General features: G+C 41.8%; 1 protein-coding gene across 5 annotated transcripts in view; it reads right to left on the minus strand.

Moving 5' to 3' along the window:
• The window catches only part of DOCK10 (dedicator of cytokinesis 10), a 293838-nt gene that overhangs the window by 12229 nt on the left and 262860 nt on the right, over positions 1-18749 (minus strand). For all 5 annotated transcript variants that reach the window (XM_084847134.1, XM_084847133.1, XM_084847130.1 and 2 more), the window contains exons 43-50: positions 18514-18696; positions 17473-17583; positions 16207-16422; positions 14811-14868; positions 14353-14451; positions 10338-10444; positions 9063-9185; positions 6584-6697 (exon numbers count right to left, since the gene is read on the minus strand). In XM_084847134.1, coding sequence (XP_084703260.1) covers positions 6584-6697; positions 9063-9185; positions 10338-10444; positions 14353-14451; positions 14811-14868; positions 16207-16422; positions 17473-17583; positions 18514-18696 — 1011 coding nt within the window. The remainder of the gene's footprint in view (positions 1-6583; positions 6698-9062; positions 9186-10337; positions 10445-14352; positions 14452-14810; positions 14869-16206; positions 16423-17472; positions 17584-18513; positions 18697-18749) is intronic.

The raw sequence follows: 18749 nt of genomic DNA on the forward strand, positions 1-18749 counted from the left end.
TCCATCCCAAAAACTATGTGTAAGAAGGTGTTTAGGCAAACCAGCTATTTCAATGTTCATCTCCTCTCCAGTGTCTCTAGATTGAGAGCTGTTGTGATCCATGGCTTCAACTGGTCTAAAATGCTGTGCCAGACTATTGTCTAGGACACATCTGACGAAGTATATGATTCTGGTGCTCTTTAATTGGTATTGGTTACCCATTTGTTTCTGGGTTCAATTGAAGCTTCTTCTTACATTTACATTACAATCCCATACATGTCTACTCAGAATTAAGTCCCATTCAATGGAACTTACTCCCAAGTACATTGGTATAGGATTGCGGCCTTAAAGCCTTAAACCAGCTTGGGACCCACCTTCTCCTGTAAGCTCCCGCATACTCTTCCTTCAACATATACAGTTATGCTCTGAATCCCCCTGCCAACCAAAAGGCTACAAGGAGCCTTTCCAGTGGTATTAGTATCCTGGAATGCCTTGCCAAGTTAAGCTCACCTGGGCAAAAGAAGGCCCCATTGTTAATTGTCTTCCATTGCCTGGTAAAAATGTGGCTTTTTAGCTGGGCTTTAGTGGCAGTGATTGCTGTTCTCTGCTGCTCTGTGGGGATTTTGCCCCCTTTATTGATCAATTTATTATCAGCATATACATAAAACAGCTGTTGTTAACTTCATAACTTTAAAACACACACACATTGGCTTGGATCCAGAGATCCTATGAGCAGAACTTGCCTCATGGGATCCTCCCACTGGTGGAAGGAGGAAGATATTTTCACTGATTCCCCCTTCCCCATGCAGTCCCCTGAAAGTCTACTCTGGAGGGTTGAGAGATCCTCCAGAATGGCATGAGAAGTGGTGCCGAGGTCTGCAAGAGGAACTGGCAACAATTGCTTCTTTTCCCCTTCTGTCAGCAGGAGGCTCTGGTGGATCAAATACCTTTCCACAGAAACAGAAGGAGTCCTTCAATTTGTGGAAGAGCACATCTGGATCCAAGACCATGTAGATGCCATGTCAAGATGTGGGATATGTTTGACTACATGTTACAGAAATGGAGGGAAAGAACTGGACACAGGGTTGCCATTTTTGACAACATACCAACTTTTCTCTTAAGTGCAGCTCTGCACTTAAAAAAAATGCAAATAAATGAATGCATATTGGGTTATGGCAAACCCAACTCAAAATAGCTCCAGTCCAGATCTATTCCAATTACATGCTGTGGAACTACTGGATTCTTCCTATAACCTGTGGCTGGCTACCTTACTTCTTTTACAGAATTCCTCAAGCTCATCAGAAGGTTCCTGATGGTTCATAGCAATTGTTTCTTTTCATAATTCTGTTCACGGTGGGGTGATGCATGGCTTCGCTGGCAGCCAGATATTCAAGGTGGCGTTTAAGTACTCAGAAACTCTTGAAAACTGTATGGAATTCACAACACCCTTAGGTCTACATAATTGCACCCATTTTGCTTAATTTGAATGAAGTATTATTTTTGCCCATTGTTCAGGCTGGCTGTTGAATAATGGAATTTAACACAGAGTGAACCCCTGAAGTCCTCATTTAGAATTCTTTATTTCAGAGGTGTTATCATGAACCATGGAATTATAGTCCTCTGTGGGTGTTTCATCAAACCTATTCTTGCTCGGAAACAGTTGGTTTCATAAAAAGACACATGCGGTGTGTATATGCAGGAATACTACGTAGGCCACATAAGAGTAGTTCTGCCTCTTATAAAAAGGGGATTTCACTGTTCAATGTTGCCATTTCTTCCTCATGAAGTTTAGTTATAACGTATTACCAGATGTTTTGAACTTGTGAAGCAAACGCTGTTTGCTGAAAGGTTTATTTTTAACTATACAGATTTTGATGGTTTTCAAACTGGAATGTGAAGTTGAGTTTGTCTAGATTCAGACACTTTGGTACAAACCTCTGCCTTGTCAAGTATGATGAGCATCTTTTGATATATAATACTGCCAGGGTAGGAAAATCTGCAGACTCTCCGTAACTCTGGAAATCAAGTAGGGCTGCTAACTGAAGACATTACTTTAAGGTAATGCAATCCTATGCATGTTTAGGCAGAAAAAAGGTCCTACAACTCCCAACATTCCCCAGCCAGCCATGTGTTTCTAGGAGCTAGGTCTCCTTTTCATTTTTATGCAGGGGTGGGTGCTGGTTAGGGCTGATGTGAGGTGTAGGCCCAAACATCGAAAGGGCCAATGCTGGCCACCCCTGCGTAGGCACAGGGGGCTTGATCCAGATCTTAAAAGCCCCTGCACCTACTCTAGAATAAAAAAGAAGTGGGGAAAAGAAGACAGAGCTTCCAGACACAGATTTAAAGTAATGTCCATTTTGGCCCTGAATAAAGGCTGATAAAGCCTCTGATCAGGGGGAAAACACGCTTTATGTGAAGTGCTGCAGCAAGATAGTGCAATAAGATCTTCTTGGCCCTGAAAAAGATGGTACATTGAAATGCGTTGGAGAACAGCACATACCAGAATACATTTTCTACACCTGAACATCATTTTAAGGCGCTGTCCCCTGTTTTATGTCCTTTTGGTGCTCTGCGCCTTTCTGTTCAAGACTGCAGACTGAGCAGACCTGCCCTGCCCCCAGATTGTCTTGTTCTTGTGCTTTTGGATTGGACACCAAAAAAAAATGCAAGAGTCAAGGCCCTTCTCTCCCATCTCTCCCCCACTCCCCTGCTTTACAGTTTAGGTGAGCAGATCATTTTTGCACTGGGCTCTGTCCTGGAGACTCACCCTAAACAGCTAGGTTACACTCCCAGACTGGGTATCAGAATGTTTTATTGCAAGAGTTTGAGGGCAACCTTCAAATCAGACCATTTTATATTGTATTCCCATTGCAAAAGCTACAAGCAGCATCTTCTACGTGGACAGAAGAGCAAGCACCCCTGTTTTTTACCTGGCCAATATCTTTCTGTGTTTAATAGCTTGGCAACCTTGATTGGAACTGGATTGCTAGGATTGCCATAGCCACATTTTGGCTTGTTCAGCATGATACCCAATCACCTAATAAGGCCCTTCATGAAGACAGGATGCAGGCTGGACCTTATGCACCTGCACACACATGCGCACACACCTAATCGACTGCATGCTCCTGCTTCTTCCATGGGACTCTAGAAAGATCAGTGGATCCTTGGTAAGGTGGAGAGATTTTCAAAAATCTTCTTTCTAGACATGTTGCTCTTTTTGTGCCCCTTTCATCTGCATCTATATCTACACACACACACACACACACACACACACACACACTTACTTTTCAAACTCTGAAAAGGGCTAGCTCTGGCTCTATTTTCTTATGATCTAGCATGCCTAGAAAAAGTTTGAAACCTGTTCCCTAAGTCTAGATCTATCACAGCTTTGGCCCAATCCTCCCAAGATCCTGTTTCTCGCTTATATCATTCACTCAACTGGACATTTCTTCCTGTAGTTTTCTTTATCAGGGCCTTGTTTCAGTTTGCCTGTCTGTTGGCTGACCCTTCTGTTGCCAGATTTACAGCTAATTCAACATAGATATTAATTCAAGTACAGAAAGACTTGGATTTGTCTTGATTGTACAATGGCTATCCATTAGTAATTTTATCAGTAATTGAGAGCTAGAACAACAGGATTGCTTTTTGCAGAAAATGGAAGGGAAAGGCTCCAACATGAAACTCTCATTTTAAAACCATCCTTTCACAACACATTCAGGGAAAACTGGACATAGGGCCAATGACAGATCTCCTTCCAGTGCAAATGACAGCTTCAGAGGAGGCATTTTGCTCAGGACCATAGCCATGGTCCATTCCTGCTGCAATCCTGATAATTATTACGCCCCCCCTGCCAGCAGATGCTATTTACATTTTTTAAAACCTGCACACTAAATGCAAAGATGCTTTTAATGTTACATCTAGTTTGGCCCTACATTTACTTCTGGAAACCAGAGAAACAGTAAGTCCTAAACAGCGGCCTCTATCCTCTTTCATACAGGCAGACAAAAATGAGATAATGCACTTTCTTTCAGGACACCAGTATCCACCTCTCCCCCTTCCCCTTACTGCTGACCAACTGAGTTCTGTTGGTCAGCATAAGAGAAGACCATTGGCTCTTCTTGGGACTGCAATACCTGACGGCACACCTCTTCCGAAATGAACCTACCCATACACTATGTCCAGCATCTAAGACCCCCTCCGAGTGCCTCCTCCAAGGGAAGCTCAGAAGGCAGCAATGAGGGAGAGGGCCTTCTCAGTGGTCCCCCCCATCTGTGGAACAAGCTCCCTGATGAGGTCCTCCTGGCACCAACATTATTATCTTTTTGGTGCCAGGTTAAGACCTACCTCTTTTCCCAGGCATTTGGCAGCACATGATGAGTTTTAATCAGTCCTGGATGTGTCTTTAGTTATGTCTGATAGTTCAATGTTGTTTTTAATTATATTTGTTTGTGTATATTGTTTGTGTGATTTTATGTGCTTTTTGTAAATGGCTTTTAAACTTTTTATATTGTATTTAATGTTTTAACTTTTGTAAACCGCACAGAGCGCTTCGGCTATGGGGTGGTATAGAAATGCAAATAATAATAGTAATAATAATAATAATAATAATTCTTACAGATAAATTAGTTACTGTGAACCTCCTTTTATTCTCTCTTTGCCCTCGTTGGGGCCTCTTTGTATATGCACATTCTATGGCATTTAGCTCTAGGGTAAATCAGTTTTACTCTGGGACAGAATACTACAGCAGCCTTCCCTAACCTGGTGCCTTGCAGATATGATATACTACAGGTCCCATTATCCACTGCTGGCTGGGATGATGGGAGTTGCAGTCCAACACATCTGGAGGGCATCTGAAGGCTGGCCTATTGTTACATCCTGGCAGATTCTGACCTCTTGAACATGTCTTTGAGGAACTGCAGAGAGATAGGCTTGCAGGCTAGGAGATAAACCCAGCAGTACAGCAAACCAAGGGCAAAAGATGCCATGCATGCATAAGATGCCGAAGCCATTCTGTTATGACTGAGGATGGAGATAAAGGCTTTAATACCTTCTTAGATCTGCCAGTGTCTAAACAGCAAGATTGCTTACAGTGGGCATTTCAGTGTAAGAAATACATGGCCCCAAACTGCTTCCATCGGACACAGAAACATAGAAATTTCCACCCCAAGAATGTGAGCAGCACAGGAACGAATATATTTTTGTAGTTCAAGGAAGCAGAACAAAAAAATTAGTTTTGCTCGATGCAGCACAGCATATAAATGAGTGAAAGCAATGTTATTTCACCTCTCACACTGAATACTAAGAAGCACTCAAAGTTAAGGTTAACTCAGACCATACAAGGAGGATGATGAGTAAGAAGAATTAAACGAAAAGCATGCAAAGGAATAGACAACTTACCACAGCCTTGAATAAGATCAAAAGAGGAAAAGAGCAAATTTCTGCATTAAAACCTAATTACCAGACAGAATGATTCAGATCAATCTGTTCTTTATATACTTTTTAAAAGATGAAAGGAAACTGCTTGCCTGGCTTCAAAGACCATGCTTGCTTTCCCACAACTAGCATACAGTGGAGGCAAACATAAGCACATGCCATCCCAAAATCAACATGCAGAAATAGTGTGCGGCATGAGACCGCTCTACAATGTACTACAGAGAATCAGAGGCAAGCTAGAAAGAAAAGCCAGAGAGTCTATGAGAAATATAACTACTGAAGGAATGTCGACATCAGGTCGCTTAGAAAAACTCATCTTAGTTACTTACAGTATTTTGCAGTTTTAGTAGGGATAATTTTGGATCCCACATATATCCTCTGGTATGAGAAATCACCACAGGATAAATGTTATATTTGTACTGCTTCACCTCCATTTCCCCATCACTTGACTAACAGAAAAGATACGTATCTTTTCTATCTCCTAGAAACTGACTCTGACACAAATGATGGGACAGATTATGATGCCCGTCTGTGTCATAGTGGAAAAGGTGGCAGAAATTCCGTAACATGAGGTGACTTCTAGGCTCTCTTCTGTCTTAGGGGAATATGAAGTTTGTTAGGGAATCTCAGCTGGCATGAACATCTTTAGTGACCAACTACTTCCACGTTACCATACAACTGAAAGTACATCAAAAGATACTAGTTATAAATGGATGGCATTGCTGGGCAATGGGGTGTGTGTGTGTGTGCTTTACTGTTATAGTATAAATCTATATGGTAATCTTATGTATGTTTAGTTGGAACTAGTCCCACTCAGTTCAGTGGGACTTACTCCCAAGTAAATATGCAGAGGCTTCTACCTAAAATCTGTGGAAATTCATCCATTTTTTTCTGCAGTGCCTAATGGCCTGTTAATAGTGCTTCTGATTTGCTGCAATAAATATATATTTAAGACTGCAAATCTACATTTTTGTTCTAGCTATGCCAGCACTGATTCAATCCTGAGTGTATTCCATTCCATAATAGTCAGCTAGACCATCCCCAATGTTATTTCATTGTGGAACATGTTGCTTGCTACACTTTCCTTAGGAAGAATTATCTCTGGAATTATTTAAAGATACCATGTACTTCTATATTTCTGTAAGATCACAAACATCTGAAAGTCACTCACCTGCCCATAAAACGCCACACGGTAGTATCGGCCAAACAAGCGCTTCTCTGAATTCACTACTTCTGCCACTTTCAGATAAGACCTATGGATGTCATAGTACAACTCTGACAGCCTCTGAGGGAGTAGAATGAAATAAAGAACACTTTGAAATGAAAGCCCTGATCTTCGAAGCAACTTACAACACTGGTTCAAGTGGCTTTTGTCCAACCACATTTGTCATATGCAAAATGCAAAGTCTAGTGTCAATTATGAATGACAAATGTGTTTCAAACATGTATTTTTCTTCTACAGGATGAGGAAGTGGGGAGCTCAATCTTTTTCTACTCACTGCTTCTGTGTATTCTAAAGTATCTGAAAGTATGCTTCCTGCTTAACTAGCACGTGTAGATGTATATTTTACATCGGGGTATCTGAGGCTCCCTTCACATGAAGCCACTTCTCCACAGTGCAATCCCACAGATGTGAATGATGGTCTGGAAACTTCAGCTAGTCCAAAATAGGGCAGCAACATTGTTAACAGGGACTGGCCAATGAGATCACATTAAGCCAGTACTTTTCCAGCTGCACTGGTTGCCAATCCATTTCTGGGCCCGATTCAGAGTGCTGGTGTTAACATTCAAAGCCCTAAACGGCTTGAGGCCAGGTTATCTGAAGGATCACCTCCTCCCATATGTGCCTGCCCGGACCCTAAGATCATCTTCAGGGGTCCTTCTTCATGAACCCCTGCCAAAGGAAGTGAGGTGGGTGGCTACCAGGAGGAGGGCCTTTTCTGCTGTGGCACCCCAGCTGTAGAATAAGCTCCCTAGAGAGGTTCACCTGGCACCTACATTGTATACCTTCTGGAGCCAGATGAAGACCTTTTCATTCTCTCAGTATTTTAGCATTTTAGCTTCCTAGTCTTTTAGCTCTGGTGTTTTAAAACTGTATTTTAAATCTCTGCATTGCTGCTAGGTTTTATTCTAGTTGTACTGCTATATTGTGGTTTTAAGCTTTCATATTTTATATTGTTTTATGCTGCACTTTGTGGTTTTAATTTCTGTGAACCACCCAGAGAGCTTTGGCTATTGGGCGGTACAGAAATGAAATAAATAAACAAATGAATAAATAAATCACACAACGATACAGGTAGAGTCAATTTTGTGGGATGTTCCCATGCAATCAGCACCCACCCTCCTAGTGGGCCAGTTGGTATCAAATGTGGTGAATGCTTCTGTCACATGAATATTTCTTCTACGCAGAACAACAAACAGGCCACCAAACTCACTTTACACAGGCTACTAAACAACCCGGATGGTAACAATATTCACCCTCACCCCTGTATGCCCCGTCCATGGGCTGCTAAGGTTTGGAGGTGCCGAGATAATGGTAAGCCAGATCCAGGGTTGCTTACAAGGGGACTTTATTGAGTACTTACAGCACACAGGCATACCTAATGGTTGGATCAGACAGCTTCTCTGAACCCAGAGCCAAGGGGTACAATGGGTTTTATACCATACATGTGAGCAGTGAGGCGCATGACAAGAGCAAGCGTTAATTAGCATTCATTCCCAGTGTAGGCTAAACAGTCACTTGGTCAGAAGGAAAACTATCAGAATTTTCCCAGCACAGACACCTGTATGCTTTACGTAGACTACAGCGACCAAATAAGGAACGCGAATGGCAGCTCCCTATGGGGGCTGCCATTATCCGTACACGCTTTTTTTTTTTTAAAGTCACCCGTGATAGGCTAAGTGACGATTTACATAGCCTATCACGGCTGACTTTGCAAATCTAGCCGTGATAGGCTACGTGACGATTAATGTAGCCTATCACGGGGGCGTTTTTTTTTTCTTTTATTGCAATGGCGGCGGCGGCAGCCGGTTGAAAGATCGGCTGCCGCCCCCGCCCCTAACGAAGACCCACCGAACCGCCGGCCGGACCCACCGCCGGGAGGGACATTCGGCAAAGTTAAGTCCCGTCCCGGGGTGCGGGGGGGTGCGGAGAATTTCTCCCCGAAACTTGTTTGGGGGGCCGAACACGTTGGCGCTCGGCCCTCCGAAGTTTCGGGGAGAAATTCTCCGCCATCCCTAGCCCTGATAGATACTAGCCTGTGGAACGTACTGAGGCCGTGCTATTGACCTTTGACTCATCCAGGTAAATCAAGAGGCCTACTAGCAGGAAAACAGCAGCTGACTGAACTAAAATAAGAGAGCATTATGGATCATCTAAGCCTCTCTAGCTTGGTTCAGGCCTGAGGCCTTACAACGTCCTACTTTGATTGCAGCTTGGAGCACTTTTATTAATAGAACTAAACAGCAATGCCTCTATATGCTTTTTTTCATGGCTTGTGTCACTGTCCACAGGCTGCGTACAAAGTCTTAACCCACTGAAGGAGGCATAACACAGGAAAATTAAACAAAGACATGTAATAGAGAAGCAATGGCACTCTCTTTTACTCTTCTCAGAGTGAATGTTATTTCCTATTTTTAGATTGCCTTACCTTGAAGTCTCTCTGTTTCTCAAATACTGCAATGATTGGCTTGTTAACTTCAGCAATGAGCTCATATCGTTCAGATTTCCACAGATATTCAACGCACAACTCCAGCTGTTCCACAAGGATGTTCTGCAATTCCAACAGTAAAAAGAATGCTAGCTCTGTATTGAAAGTAGCTATTAATAATGTTGATATAGGCACTCTATAAACATTATTAATAGCTATAATATACTGGCGGCCAAGGGCCTGGTTTAAGAAAACACTAACTAAACATCTAAGGGCAGTTTTCCATATGCATAATACATACAGACGTTACTTGTTTTTGTTAGTAGAAAACATATTCCAATGTGCATGTATGTTCCCATATTTCACTGCATGGTAACTTTAGCTGATACCACATGCATGTGGTCATGTGCATCATGGCATTCTGTCTAATAACACAACTACTGAAAGCAAATGGCTTTGGCATATTAAATGCACATAAGAAGCTGCCCCAACTTTAAGCAAAAGTGTTGTAACACCCAGAAAAGCAGATTTCCACAAGAGAAACATCATATATATTTTTGGGGATTATTTATATTGGTTTCAATTCAGCACAAGAAGGTAAAATCCAAGAAGAATCAAGATTGTATGAGATCCAGGGAGGCAACATGCATGGCCAACCACCAATGCCCTGATCCAGTCAGCTCATACTCTCTTGATTTAAGATATACGGGGTTGGATCCAGATTTAAGTATGTGCAACTGGGCTTTCAGAAGCAGACTTCCTTGCCCTAGTCCCCATGGCAGCCCCTCTGTCCCCCCCCCCCCAGTTGCTATGCAGAGGTTCAGGGGCCTGTGCTGAATGGGGAGTGGAGTGAAACGGGGGGATCCTTGAAAACAGGTGAAAACCGGTGGAGAGGCAGATGCATGAGTGGAGCCCTTCCATGCACAGAAGGCTGATACAACCCATGGGATGAAAGGAAGCCTCTTCTTATAAAACCTAAAGCATTCATCCATTTTTTAATTTCGGTGTAGCTTGAATACTTTTTGCAATTTGAACCAGGGTTCATGACTAGTTGCTCTGTGCTGATGAATAGTTAGATTTTTTTTTTTTTTTTTTTACCCTACCAGTAAAAAAGCACGCGCGCACACACACACACAACCCCCATGTAATTCAGGTTTCAATAACGCCTATACCCAAGCTGCATGCTTTCCTGGGTACAGGCTTTACTGAACACAGTCAGACTTACTTCTAAGAAAAGATGCATAGGATCAGGCTGTAAAAGTTAACGCTGCTGACCTCATTATATGGCGTGTCTTGCATTCCAGAGTCTTCTTTCATAGCTCCTTCTTCTTTAATATTTGGTGTAATATTGAGAAAAGCAGGCCATCCCATAGAAAATAAGCCTTTTTAAATGAGAGAAAGAGCCTCGTGAATACTTCAATAAAAACTGCTTACAGTAATTACTGATTGAAAAAGAGAAGAGGGTGCTGTTATAAAAATTGCTGGGCATAATTGTTTTTTCACAGCTCAAAGGATGAGGAGAACAAATGGAAGGACTGAATTTGTGATAGCTTATTATAAATCCTATCCAATTCATTAAGCTATTTGCCAAGGCTGTGGACAGTTATAATTTGATGATCCCATGCAAAAGCATTATTTGAGAAACTCCCAGAGAGTCCAAAAATAATTGTAATATAACAGAGTGCTTATGATTTGGACCATTCATAAATATACAATGCTCCTGAATTCCTTACAAATAAAAGTCTGCCAACAGAACAACAGAACAGAAACGCCGGGTTGGATGAATCACAGGTCGGAATTAAGATTGCTGGGAGAATTATCAACAACCTCAGATACGCAGACGATACCACCCTAATGGCAGAAAGCGAAGAGGATCTAAAGAGCCTCTTGTTGAGGGTGAAAGAGGAGAGTGCAAAAGCTAGTTTGAAACTCAGCATTAAAAAAACTAAGATCATGGCATCTGGCCCCATCACTTCCTGGCATATAGAAGGGGAAGAAATGGAAGCAGTGACAGATTTTATTTTCTTGGGCTCCAAGATCACGGCAGACGGTGACTGTAGCCATGAAATTAAAAGACGCTTGCTCCTTGGGAGGAAAGCTATGGCAAACCTAAACAGCATAGTAAGAAGCAGAGACATCACCTTGCTGACAAAGGTTCGTATAATCAAAGCTATGGTTTTCCCAGTAGCAACGTATGGCTGTGAGAGCTGGACTATAAGGAAGGCTGAGTGCCGAAGAATTGATGCCTTCGAGCTGTGGTGCTGGAGAAGACTCTTACGAGTCCCCTGGACTGCAAAGAGGTCAAATCAGTCAATCCTAAAGGAAATCAACCCTGACTGCTCATTGGAAGGACAGATACTGAAGCTGAAGCTCAAATATTTTGGCCATCTAATGCGAAGAGAAAACTCACTGGAAAAGACCCTGATGCTGGGGAAGACTGAAGGCAAAAGGAGAAGGGGATGGCAGAGGATGAGATGGCTAGATAGCATCACCGATGCAATGAATATGAACTTGAGCACGCTCCGGGAGAGAGCGGAGGACAGGAAGGCCTGGCGTGCTATGGTCCATGGGGTCACGAAGAGTCGGACACAACTTAACGACTGAACAACAACAACAACAACAACAGAACAAAGCATGTATAACTATGAAATGCTTTGTTTTTAGTCTGTGATTATGGAAATGTGAATGGCTTTTATACATTGTATTTATTAGAGATGGGCAAGGTCACCCAAGACCAATCTGGAATAAACCCGACTCAAATGAATTAATTTGGATTTGCATTGGGCCCAAACTAATTTGTGCTTGGAGCCAATCTGACTTGAGCTGCACCACCTTCATTCCACTAGCCTTTCCCAAAATTATTGTGACAAGGAGGTACAGTGGCAAGGAGGGCTGTGGGTATCCCATGCTTCCTAGTGTCAATGGACACTACTGGGCATGCTTGCGGCTTTATACATTGACACTGGGATTCACTGAGAACTACATTCTCAGGGGGAGGGGCCATAGCTCAGAGGCAGAGCACCTGCTTTGCATGCAGAAGGTCCCAGGTTCAATCCCTGACATCTCCAGGTAGGGCTGGAAAAACTCTTGCCTGAAACCTTGGAGAGCTGGTGTCTGTCAGTGTTGACAATACTGGGCTTGGTGGACCAGTGCTCTGAAAGTACAAGGCAGCTTCCTATGTTCCTACATTTTTCATGCTTACCGGCATGAGTAGGATGCAGCCTGAGGTCTATGTTGCTGTGAAAACGCCCCCACCCCCACTGCCTCCCCTTGCCCAAGTACATTTAGTAAAGGAGGGCAGCAGAAGCTGGTAGCTGAGCGGGCTGCTCTAGTCCCTAGTCCCTTTTGAACCAGGCTTGAACCTTGGATGGGTTTCGGCTTAATTTGAAAGGTCTGGCAGCTTGGACTGCTGAAAGTCACATTTCATTCCTCCATTTCAAGACGCACGAATATATTTGTGAATGGTCCCATTTTCAATGCAGCTATCTCTCGTGTCCATTTCTTACATAGATCTGCTTAATAAGATATCCATTTTACCACTAAACATGCTGTATTTTCCTTGTTTAAATATATATTCCCTTTTGTAAGCAGAAACACACACCAGAAGTATGTCAATGGTGGACACTGAATTTTGAAAATATGAAGCAAGATAAATGGAGCTTCACTGGGAAGAGCTATGTTTTGTTATGGCTCTCCAAGTTGACTCATGTTATAGGAATGCTCTGTTCTGTTTGATTTCCCCAACTGTGTGGAATATCTGGATTAAAGGCAATAGACAATGAAGGCACCAGTCTGGTTCTGAGGCACCTTAGCTTATCCATAAAATAAGCTGTTATGCATTAGGGAGAAGTAGTTAGTTTGCTCTTATTAATCTTGACCCTTCTTCCATCCTTGTGAGAAAATGGTGCAAGGAAAATGCAGCCTTCCACAACGGCAAAGCAAAAGGTAGCCAAAATGTAATCTGATCTGAAATAAACTGAGTATCCTACTAGGGATGGGAGTACCAGGGATGTTCAAGCTTACCAAAATTCTCCAAATTTCTCTTCGAAGCTTGGTTCAGCTCATCCCCATTTTTCTTTGTGATCTGTTTTTCAGTTTGTTTGAATGGGAAAAGTGTGCGTTTCTGAGTTAATTTTTCCAAAAATGCACACTTTCTCCTCCATTGCACATTTATTGAAACCTGTGTATTCCAAAGTGCGCATTCTTCAAAAATATGTGTATAATTTAAATGCAATTGCAAGTTTGGAAATGTGCGAATATTTTTCAGAAATGTGTTCCCATTTTTGCAAACAGGGTAAGTTTGGAAGTGACATTCTTATACATCCCTACATCCCACTACAAGCAAAGCAGTTGCAGGAATTATTCCACTACTGACCTCCACTTCATTCTAGGATGCATCTAGATACTACTTCTATCAGGATGAGAAGTCTTTATAGTAGCAGACTAAAGGTGGGCAAGTAGTGTACCTGGCAAGTACATACAGGAGTACGAAACTGTGGTTGTTGTCTCCCTACCCTTCCACACATATAAACAGGTATTGGCTGGGATCTTGAGTTTTTTCTCACTGGTAGGAGCATTCCCTGAGTGGAGATGTATTCATGGCATGCTCTCACTAGTGAAAGGAAGGGAGGCAACTTTGACTGATTCCCCCTTCCCTCTTCAGCCTCATATGTGCCCTGAAAATCTGCTCCAGAGAGCTGTAGGACCAGCAAGGAAGCTGCTGGGCCTGGGGGAAAATTGGCAAAAAAAGGTTTCCTTCCTTTGCCAGTGGGATCCTCCACTAGATATCGTTCACGTCCATGAATGGAACAAGCTCTTCCGCTAGTCATTGGAACTACCAGTTATCAGGACTGCTACTGCCACCATGCAGATGTGGGTATGCTGATTCAGCATGCCAACAACCCAAACTACATGTTTTGGAAGTGCCCCTGCTGGGTGGGTGTGAATGACCTACCTCTGCAGGTAACCAAACTTGCTTCAAAAGGATAGTTCTCTATCATGTCCTTGTTCATCTTAAATTGGACCCTCAATAACATGAGGGTTGTCTCAGAGTAATTCTTGTAACAAAAATGTACTCAGCATTGCAATGTAAAACCCTAACTCTAAAACTTATGATTCAATCCCCCAGAAGAATCAGAGACTTGGGACTTCCCAGGATCAAAGAATAGAAATCTGAACGATATTCTCCCTCTTTGTGAATCTGTTTTTCCTTAAATCTCTACATTTGGAGTTGGTTGATTTTTCGAATGATGTTGTCTATCCCATAAACAGACATGGTTAGAACACTCACTTCCTCCAGTGTGAGTTGTTAGTAAGACATTACTATCAGAGAGTTCAGCATCTTCCAGGAGCATACGAGAGGTACAAATCTTTTCCATTTTCCAGTAACCTACGATAGTGTGACATGTTATTAGCATTCTGTTATCTGTATGTGTTAATACATGCATATTTAATGATATATACTAAGAAATGAAATATAACCCCCCCTCCTCCCGAAAGAGAAATACTGTATTAAGCTTGCTTTTCACACAACATACAAAATTGGCTTTACTATTAATTTTACTCAGTTGTAATATCTTACATGGGAAACTTTTGAGAAGAGTTAAAGCAGCTTAAAGGATAACTTCAAAATAACATGATTCTCATAAGTTAGAAATAGGTCATTTGCAATTTGTGTTCATGTTACTGTTTTCTACATCAACGTTATGGTTTCCCACATAAATGCCTTTGAATATATTTTAATCTTACCCTTTCTTTTCAGGTATTCGGCAATAAGGGCAGCTATATGGATGAAGCACATAGCAGCCTGCAACAAGAAATCATATGCAAGTTTTCATATTAAGCACAGATCTTCTTAATCCTCATCAGTGCTAGACAATTTTTTGGAAAAAAAAGGTGGCCAAAATTTGCTTGACAGATTAATTAGTGTGACAGTTTGTGCAAAACAAGGAATTGATGCTGGAAGGCTTTACTTGAGTTAAGCTCCAGTTAAATGTACCAAGACATTTGTCTAAAAAAGGCTAAGCACATGGGCTAAATGTGAGCATGAGAATTTGGCCCATAAAAACATCTACCTGGGCCATGTGCTTCAAAGTGCTTAGAAAATAAAGGAATTTGAAATAATTTGCACTCTGAGTAAGATATTTTGGGGGGAAGGGTGTGCAGTAATAATTAACAAAAATGCTTGCATTTTAGCAAAGAATTGTAGAAAATACCAGCTGCTGACAATTCAAGCTCTGCACAAGCCAGATGTATCTATATCAGGCCTTCACGACTTGTGACCCATCAAGCCAAATGTAGCCCACCAGCCAAGCATGATGACCCCATTAGAGGCTCCAATAAAGCTCCTGGGTTTCGTGCCTGCCTCAGACTGGAAAACTAAGGTAGATATCACACAACATGAGTTGCATTCTGCTTGGTAGGTCACAAGTTCTGCAGGCCTGATCTATGGCTAACCCCTGTTATTGTGATGGTGCAGTACTATCTCTTATTAATTCTTTTCTAAGCCAAAACTCTTTGGGTCAGTTCATGCTTTCCCACATTCCTCTTGTGAGTGGAATTACTGAAAGGCTTGTAACTATGGCATACACATGTACAAAGCACTGCTTCACATGGTCACTGCAGAGGTAGGCACTGAGATTTGATTGTGGAAGCTAAAAAAATGCAATTGCAGCAGCCAATATACACAAGAAAATAGCCCAGATGCAATGATATCGGCCCTGTACACTGTGGTTTATTACCATGAGAATGGGCATTGTGCCTGCGTGTTTCCTCCTCTCCTCTCTCATAAGCTCTCTCACAATAAACTGAGATATGCTAAACCACAGTTTCCTGTTAGATTTGAATGAGGAATCTGTGGTCTAATCACTGACTACAAACCAGGATCTGAAATCAGAATCCTGGTTTGTCAGCAGTGTTGAAATCACATTTCCTACGATTTTCCTGTAGTTTAACAAACGTGAGAAGTTTGGACAGATATCTGTTTGGGATGTATTATATGTAGAATATCCTGCTGTAGGACAGAAGGTTATCTAGATGATTCCCTCCAACCATATGCTTGAGCTTAAACATGAATAAGTGGGCAAGCATCAAATAGCCTTATGTCTTTTTGGTACAAGATCAATGGTTCGTTTTTGTGAGTTACCTCTGATAAGTCTCCATTTCTAGCATGAATCTTGGCCATGCTCTCCAGCCATGTCCTACGTAATTCAGGTGTACTGGCATATGAATTTGCCAAACTGTACTGTAAATCCACGAGCATCTCAGGGTCCTTCTCATGTTCTTTCATCTGAGCTGTAGCCATTAAAACTGTCCTTATGCGTTTGGTCAAGTCTTTCACTTCTGCTGGGAAGTTACTGTTCTTTGGGAAACAAGCAACAGAGTACTTTTAAGATCACAGAATCCCTATAAGTATGTTAAATTACAGTAATTTAGAACAGAGTATGCAGCTGATACACACAACCAATGGATGCATAGTAGCCACTTCAAAATCCTGTGCTTGCTGAACCTAGCCCATGATCATATGCAGTACTGTCAAGCAGAAGATTAAGTTTTTGCATACCACTCCCCCCTGCCCATCCCCCTTGCACATCATCTTTTCTTTTTAGCATTGGTGTTGGTATACAAAAAGCTTGATCTTGTGTGTACCTGCACATGAACAGCTAGGCAAAGACAGGGGAGTTAGTATATGCAGGATTTCCCAGCAGCAGGATTTCCTTACCACATTCCTAGTGGTCATGTGAATGGGCCAAATGTTTCTGGATCAGGAAGGATGGGAATGGAGGCAAAAGTCACAGCCCTTTTACAGTTTTGATAATGTTTTCTAGGAATAGCATCTAAAAACAACTGAAAACAGCAACATCTTGTTCCTCAGATTCCACTGCTACCAGTCTATGGCCTCTAAAAGAAGCCAATCCCTATTAAACTCAACCAATATTAGCTGATGATCATATTCATATCCTGCTTTTCAGCCAGGTTTGACTGTCATAGTGGCTTACAACTTAAATATTTCACAAGATACAGTTTCATCTGACTCTGGGTTCTTCATAAACCTGTACCGATAAAGCGAGAGAGAGGGTACTCAGAAGCAATTGTTTCAACAGCTATAGAAATTGGTGCAGTCCAAATGACTTGATATTGGATAATTAATTTATTCCAGAAATAGCTCCAATGGTTGCAGTGGTGCTACTCATGAAACAAAATACCATTCATCAAAGATATCAGAACTAGGGATTAGACTAAATTATACCCATCAGAGTGATTGGAAAATTAAATACATTTTCCAAATGTACTCCATTTGCAAATTTTATTTTTGGCATATTTGGGCAGAATGTACTAAGATGGCAATAGAGGAGAATAGACTTTGGGATCTACTCATCTGTAGTCATAAGAAACACAAATAATTCCTTACTTTCATTTGCTTGTCTCCGTTAGCAAAGTTATTTGTAATTGCTAGTGAATGCTGAAACCGAGAGCTTCCAATTCCTGTATCTGCAATCAATTGGCTTACAGCTTTGATGAGCTAAAGATGATGAAAACAAAATGGAGGATTAGCAAAGGTAGATCAAGCTGGCAAGCACTTGTTCCTCAGCAGAACCACAAAGCCATCTTTTGTGCTTTCTCCTCAGTAAGGAGAACCAAAAAACAAAGTTTGGATGTAAACAGAACTTCAATTTATTTCTAAACTCTTATTTTCTATGGGTTTTCTCCTTCTCTTTCTCCCTCCTCTCTCCCTGACTCCCTTGCTCCTCCCTGCCTCTACTCTATTGGGGCCCTCTAGGGACAAACCTTTTCATGACTCACTACAAGGAACTGCCTATAACTATTAGAATTCAACACCATCTTAACAGATTGAGCTATAAATTGGACACTAGTCCAAATAGCCTAGGCAGTTGTCTGGGTCTCTCCATATGTGCTCAAAGAGGAAACTTGCAGCTGACTTGATAGGGATAGATGTCAGTTTCGCTTTCCCCCGCATGCATTGTTTTTAAATCTAAAGTTCTTTCCATCCTTTTAATGGAGAAATTGGCAAATTTAGTTAAGTTCTTATAAAAGATGAACCACCTAAAACTCCCACCCATCCCTTTGTTTGATAGCAGTGCCCTATGCTTCAAGTCAGAAGCACTTCTAACACTGGGCATGCATAAGCTGCTAAATATGCCTACAGAAGATCTCTGTATTGTGGACTGCATTTCCAAATTAATGCTGCATCGTAAGGACCAGATATTTCCCTTTTGTTTAGAAAGGGAGGCCTGTGATTCTTAGGATTTTCCGTAGAACAGCAGGCTTGGGAGGACTAAAGTGTCTTGGGAGACGACAGTGGCCTGCAGGTACACCTTTGTCCATCTTTGGACTGAATAGAGGAATGAATGACAATGACCGTGTAACAGGGATAGAGAGAGTTCAAACAATAATCTCATGCAGGTTTTTATTCCCCATCAGATCTACTCACCTGCAAATGGGACCTGACTATTGACTTCTGCTTATTAAATTCAAAGTTCTTTCTCATGAAAAAATAAAGCAGAGCGGAAGCTTCTGTCTGAGTTGACCGTGACCTGTGATTGCAGCACTTAAGAATCACATAGCAAAATGAGCCACATAAGTCAGCTTGCCCTTGGAAGAATGCTGAAGGGAACTATGGAGACAAAAATGCATGAAAAGGCTCAGGACATCTTTGCTACATGGATC

This window comes from Heloderma suspectum, chromosome 3 (assembly GCF_057233095.1).
Source record: "Heloderma suspectum isolate Gila_16-S chromosome 3, 16-S_ref, whole genome shotgun sequence".
Taxonomy (NCBI): domain Eukaryota; kingdom Metazoa; phylum Chordata; class Lepidosauria; order Squamata; family Helodermatidae; genus Heloderma; species Heloderma suspectum.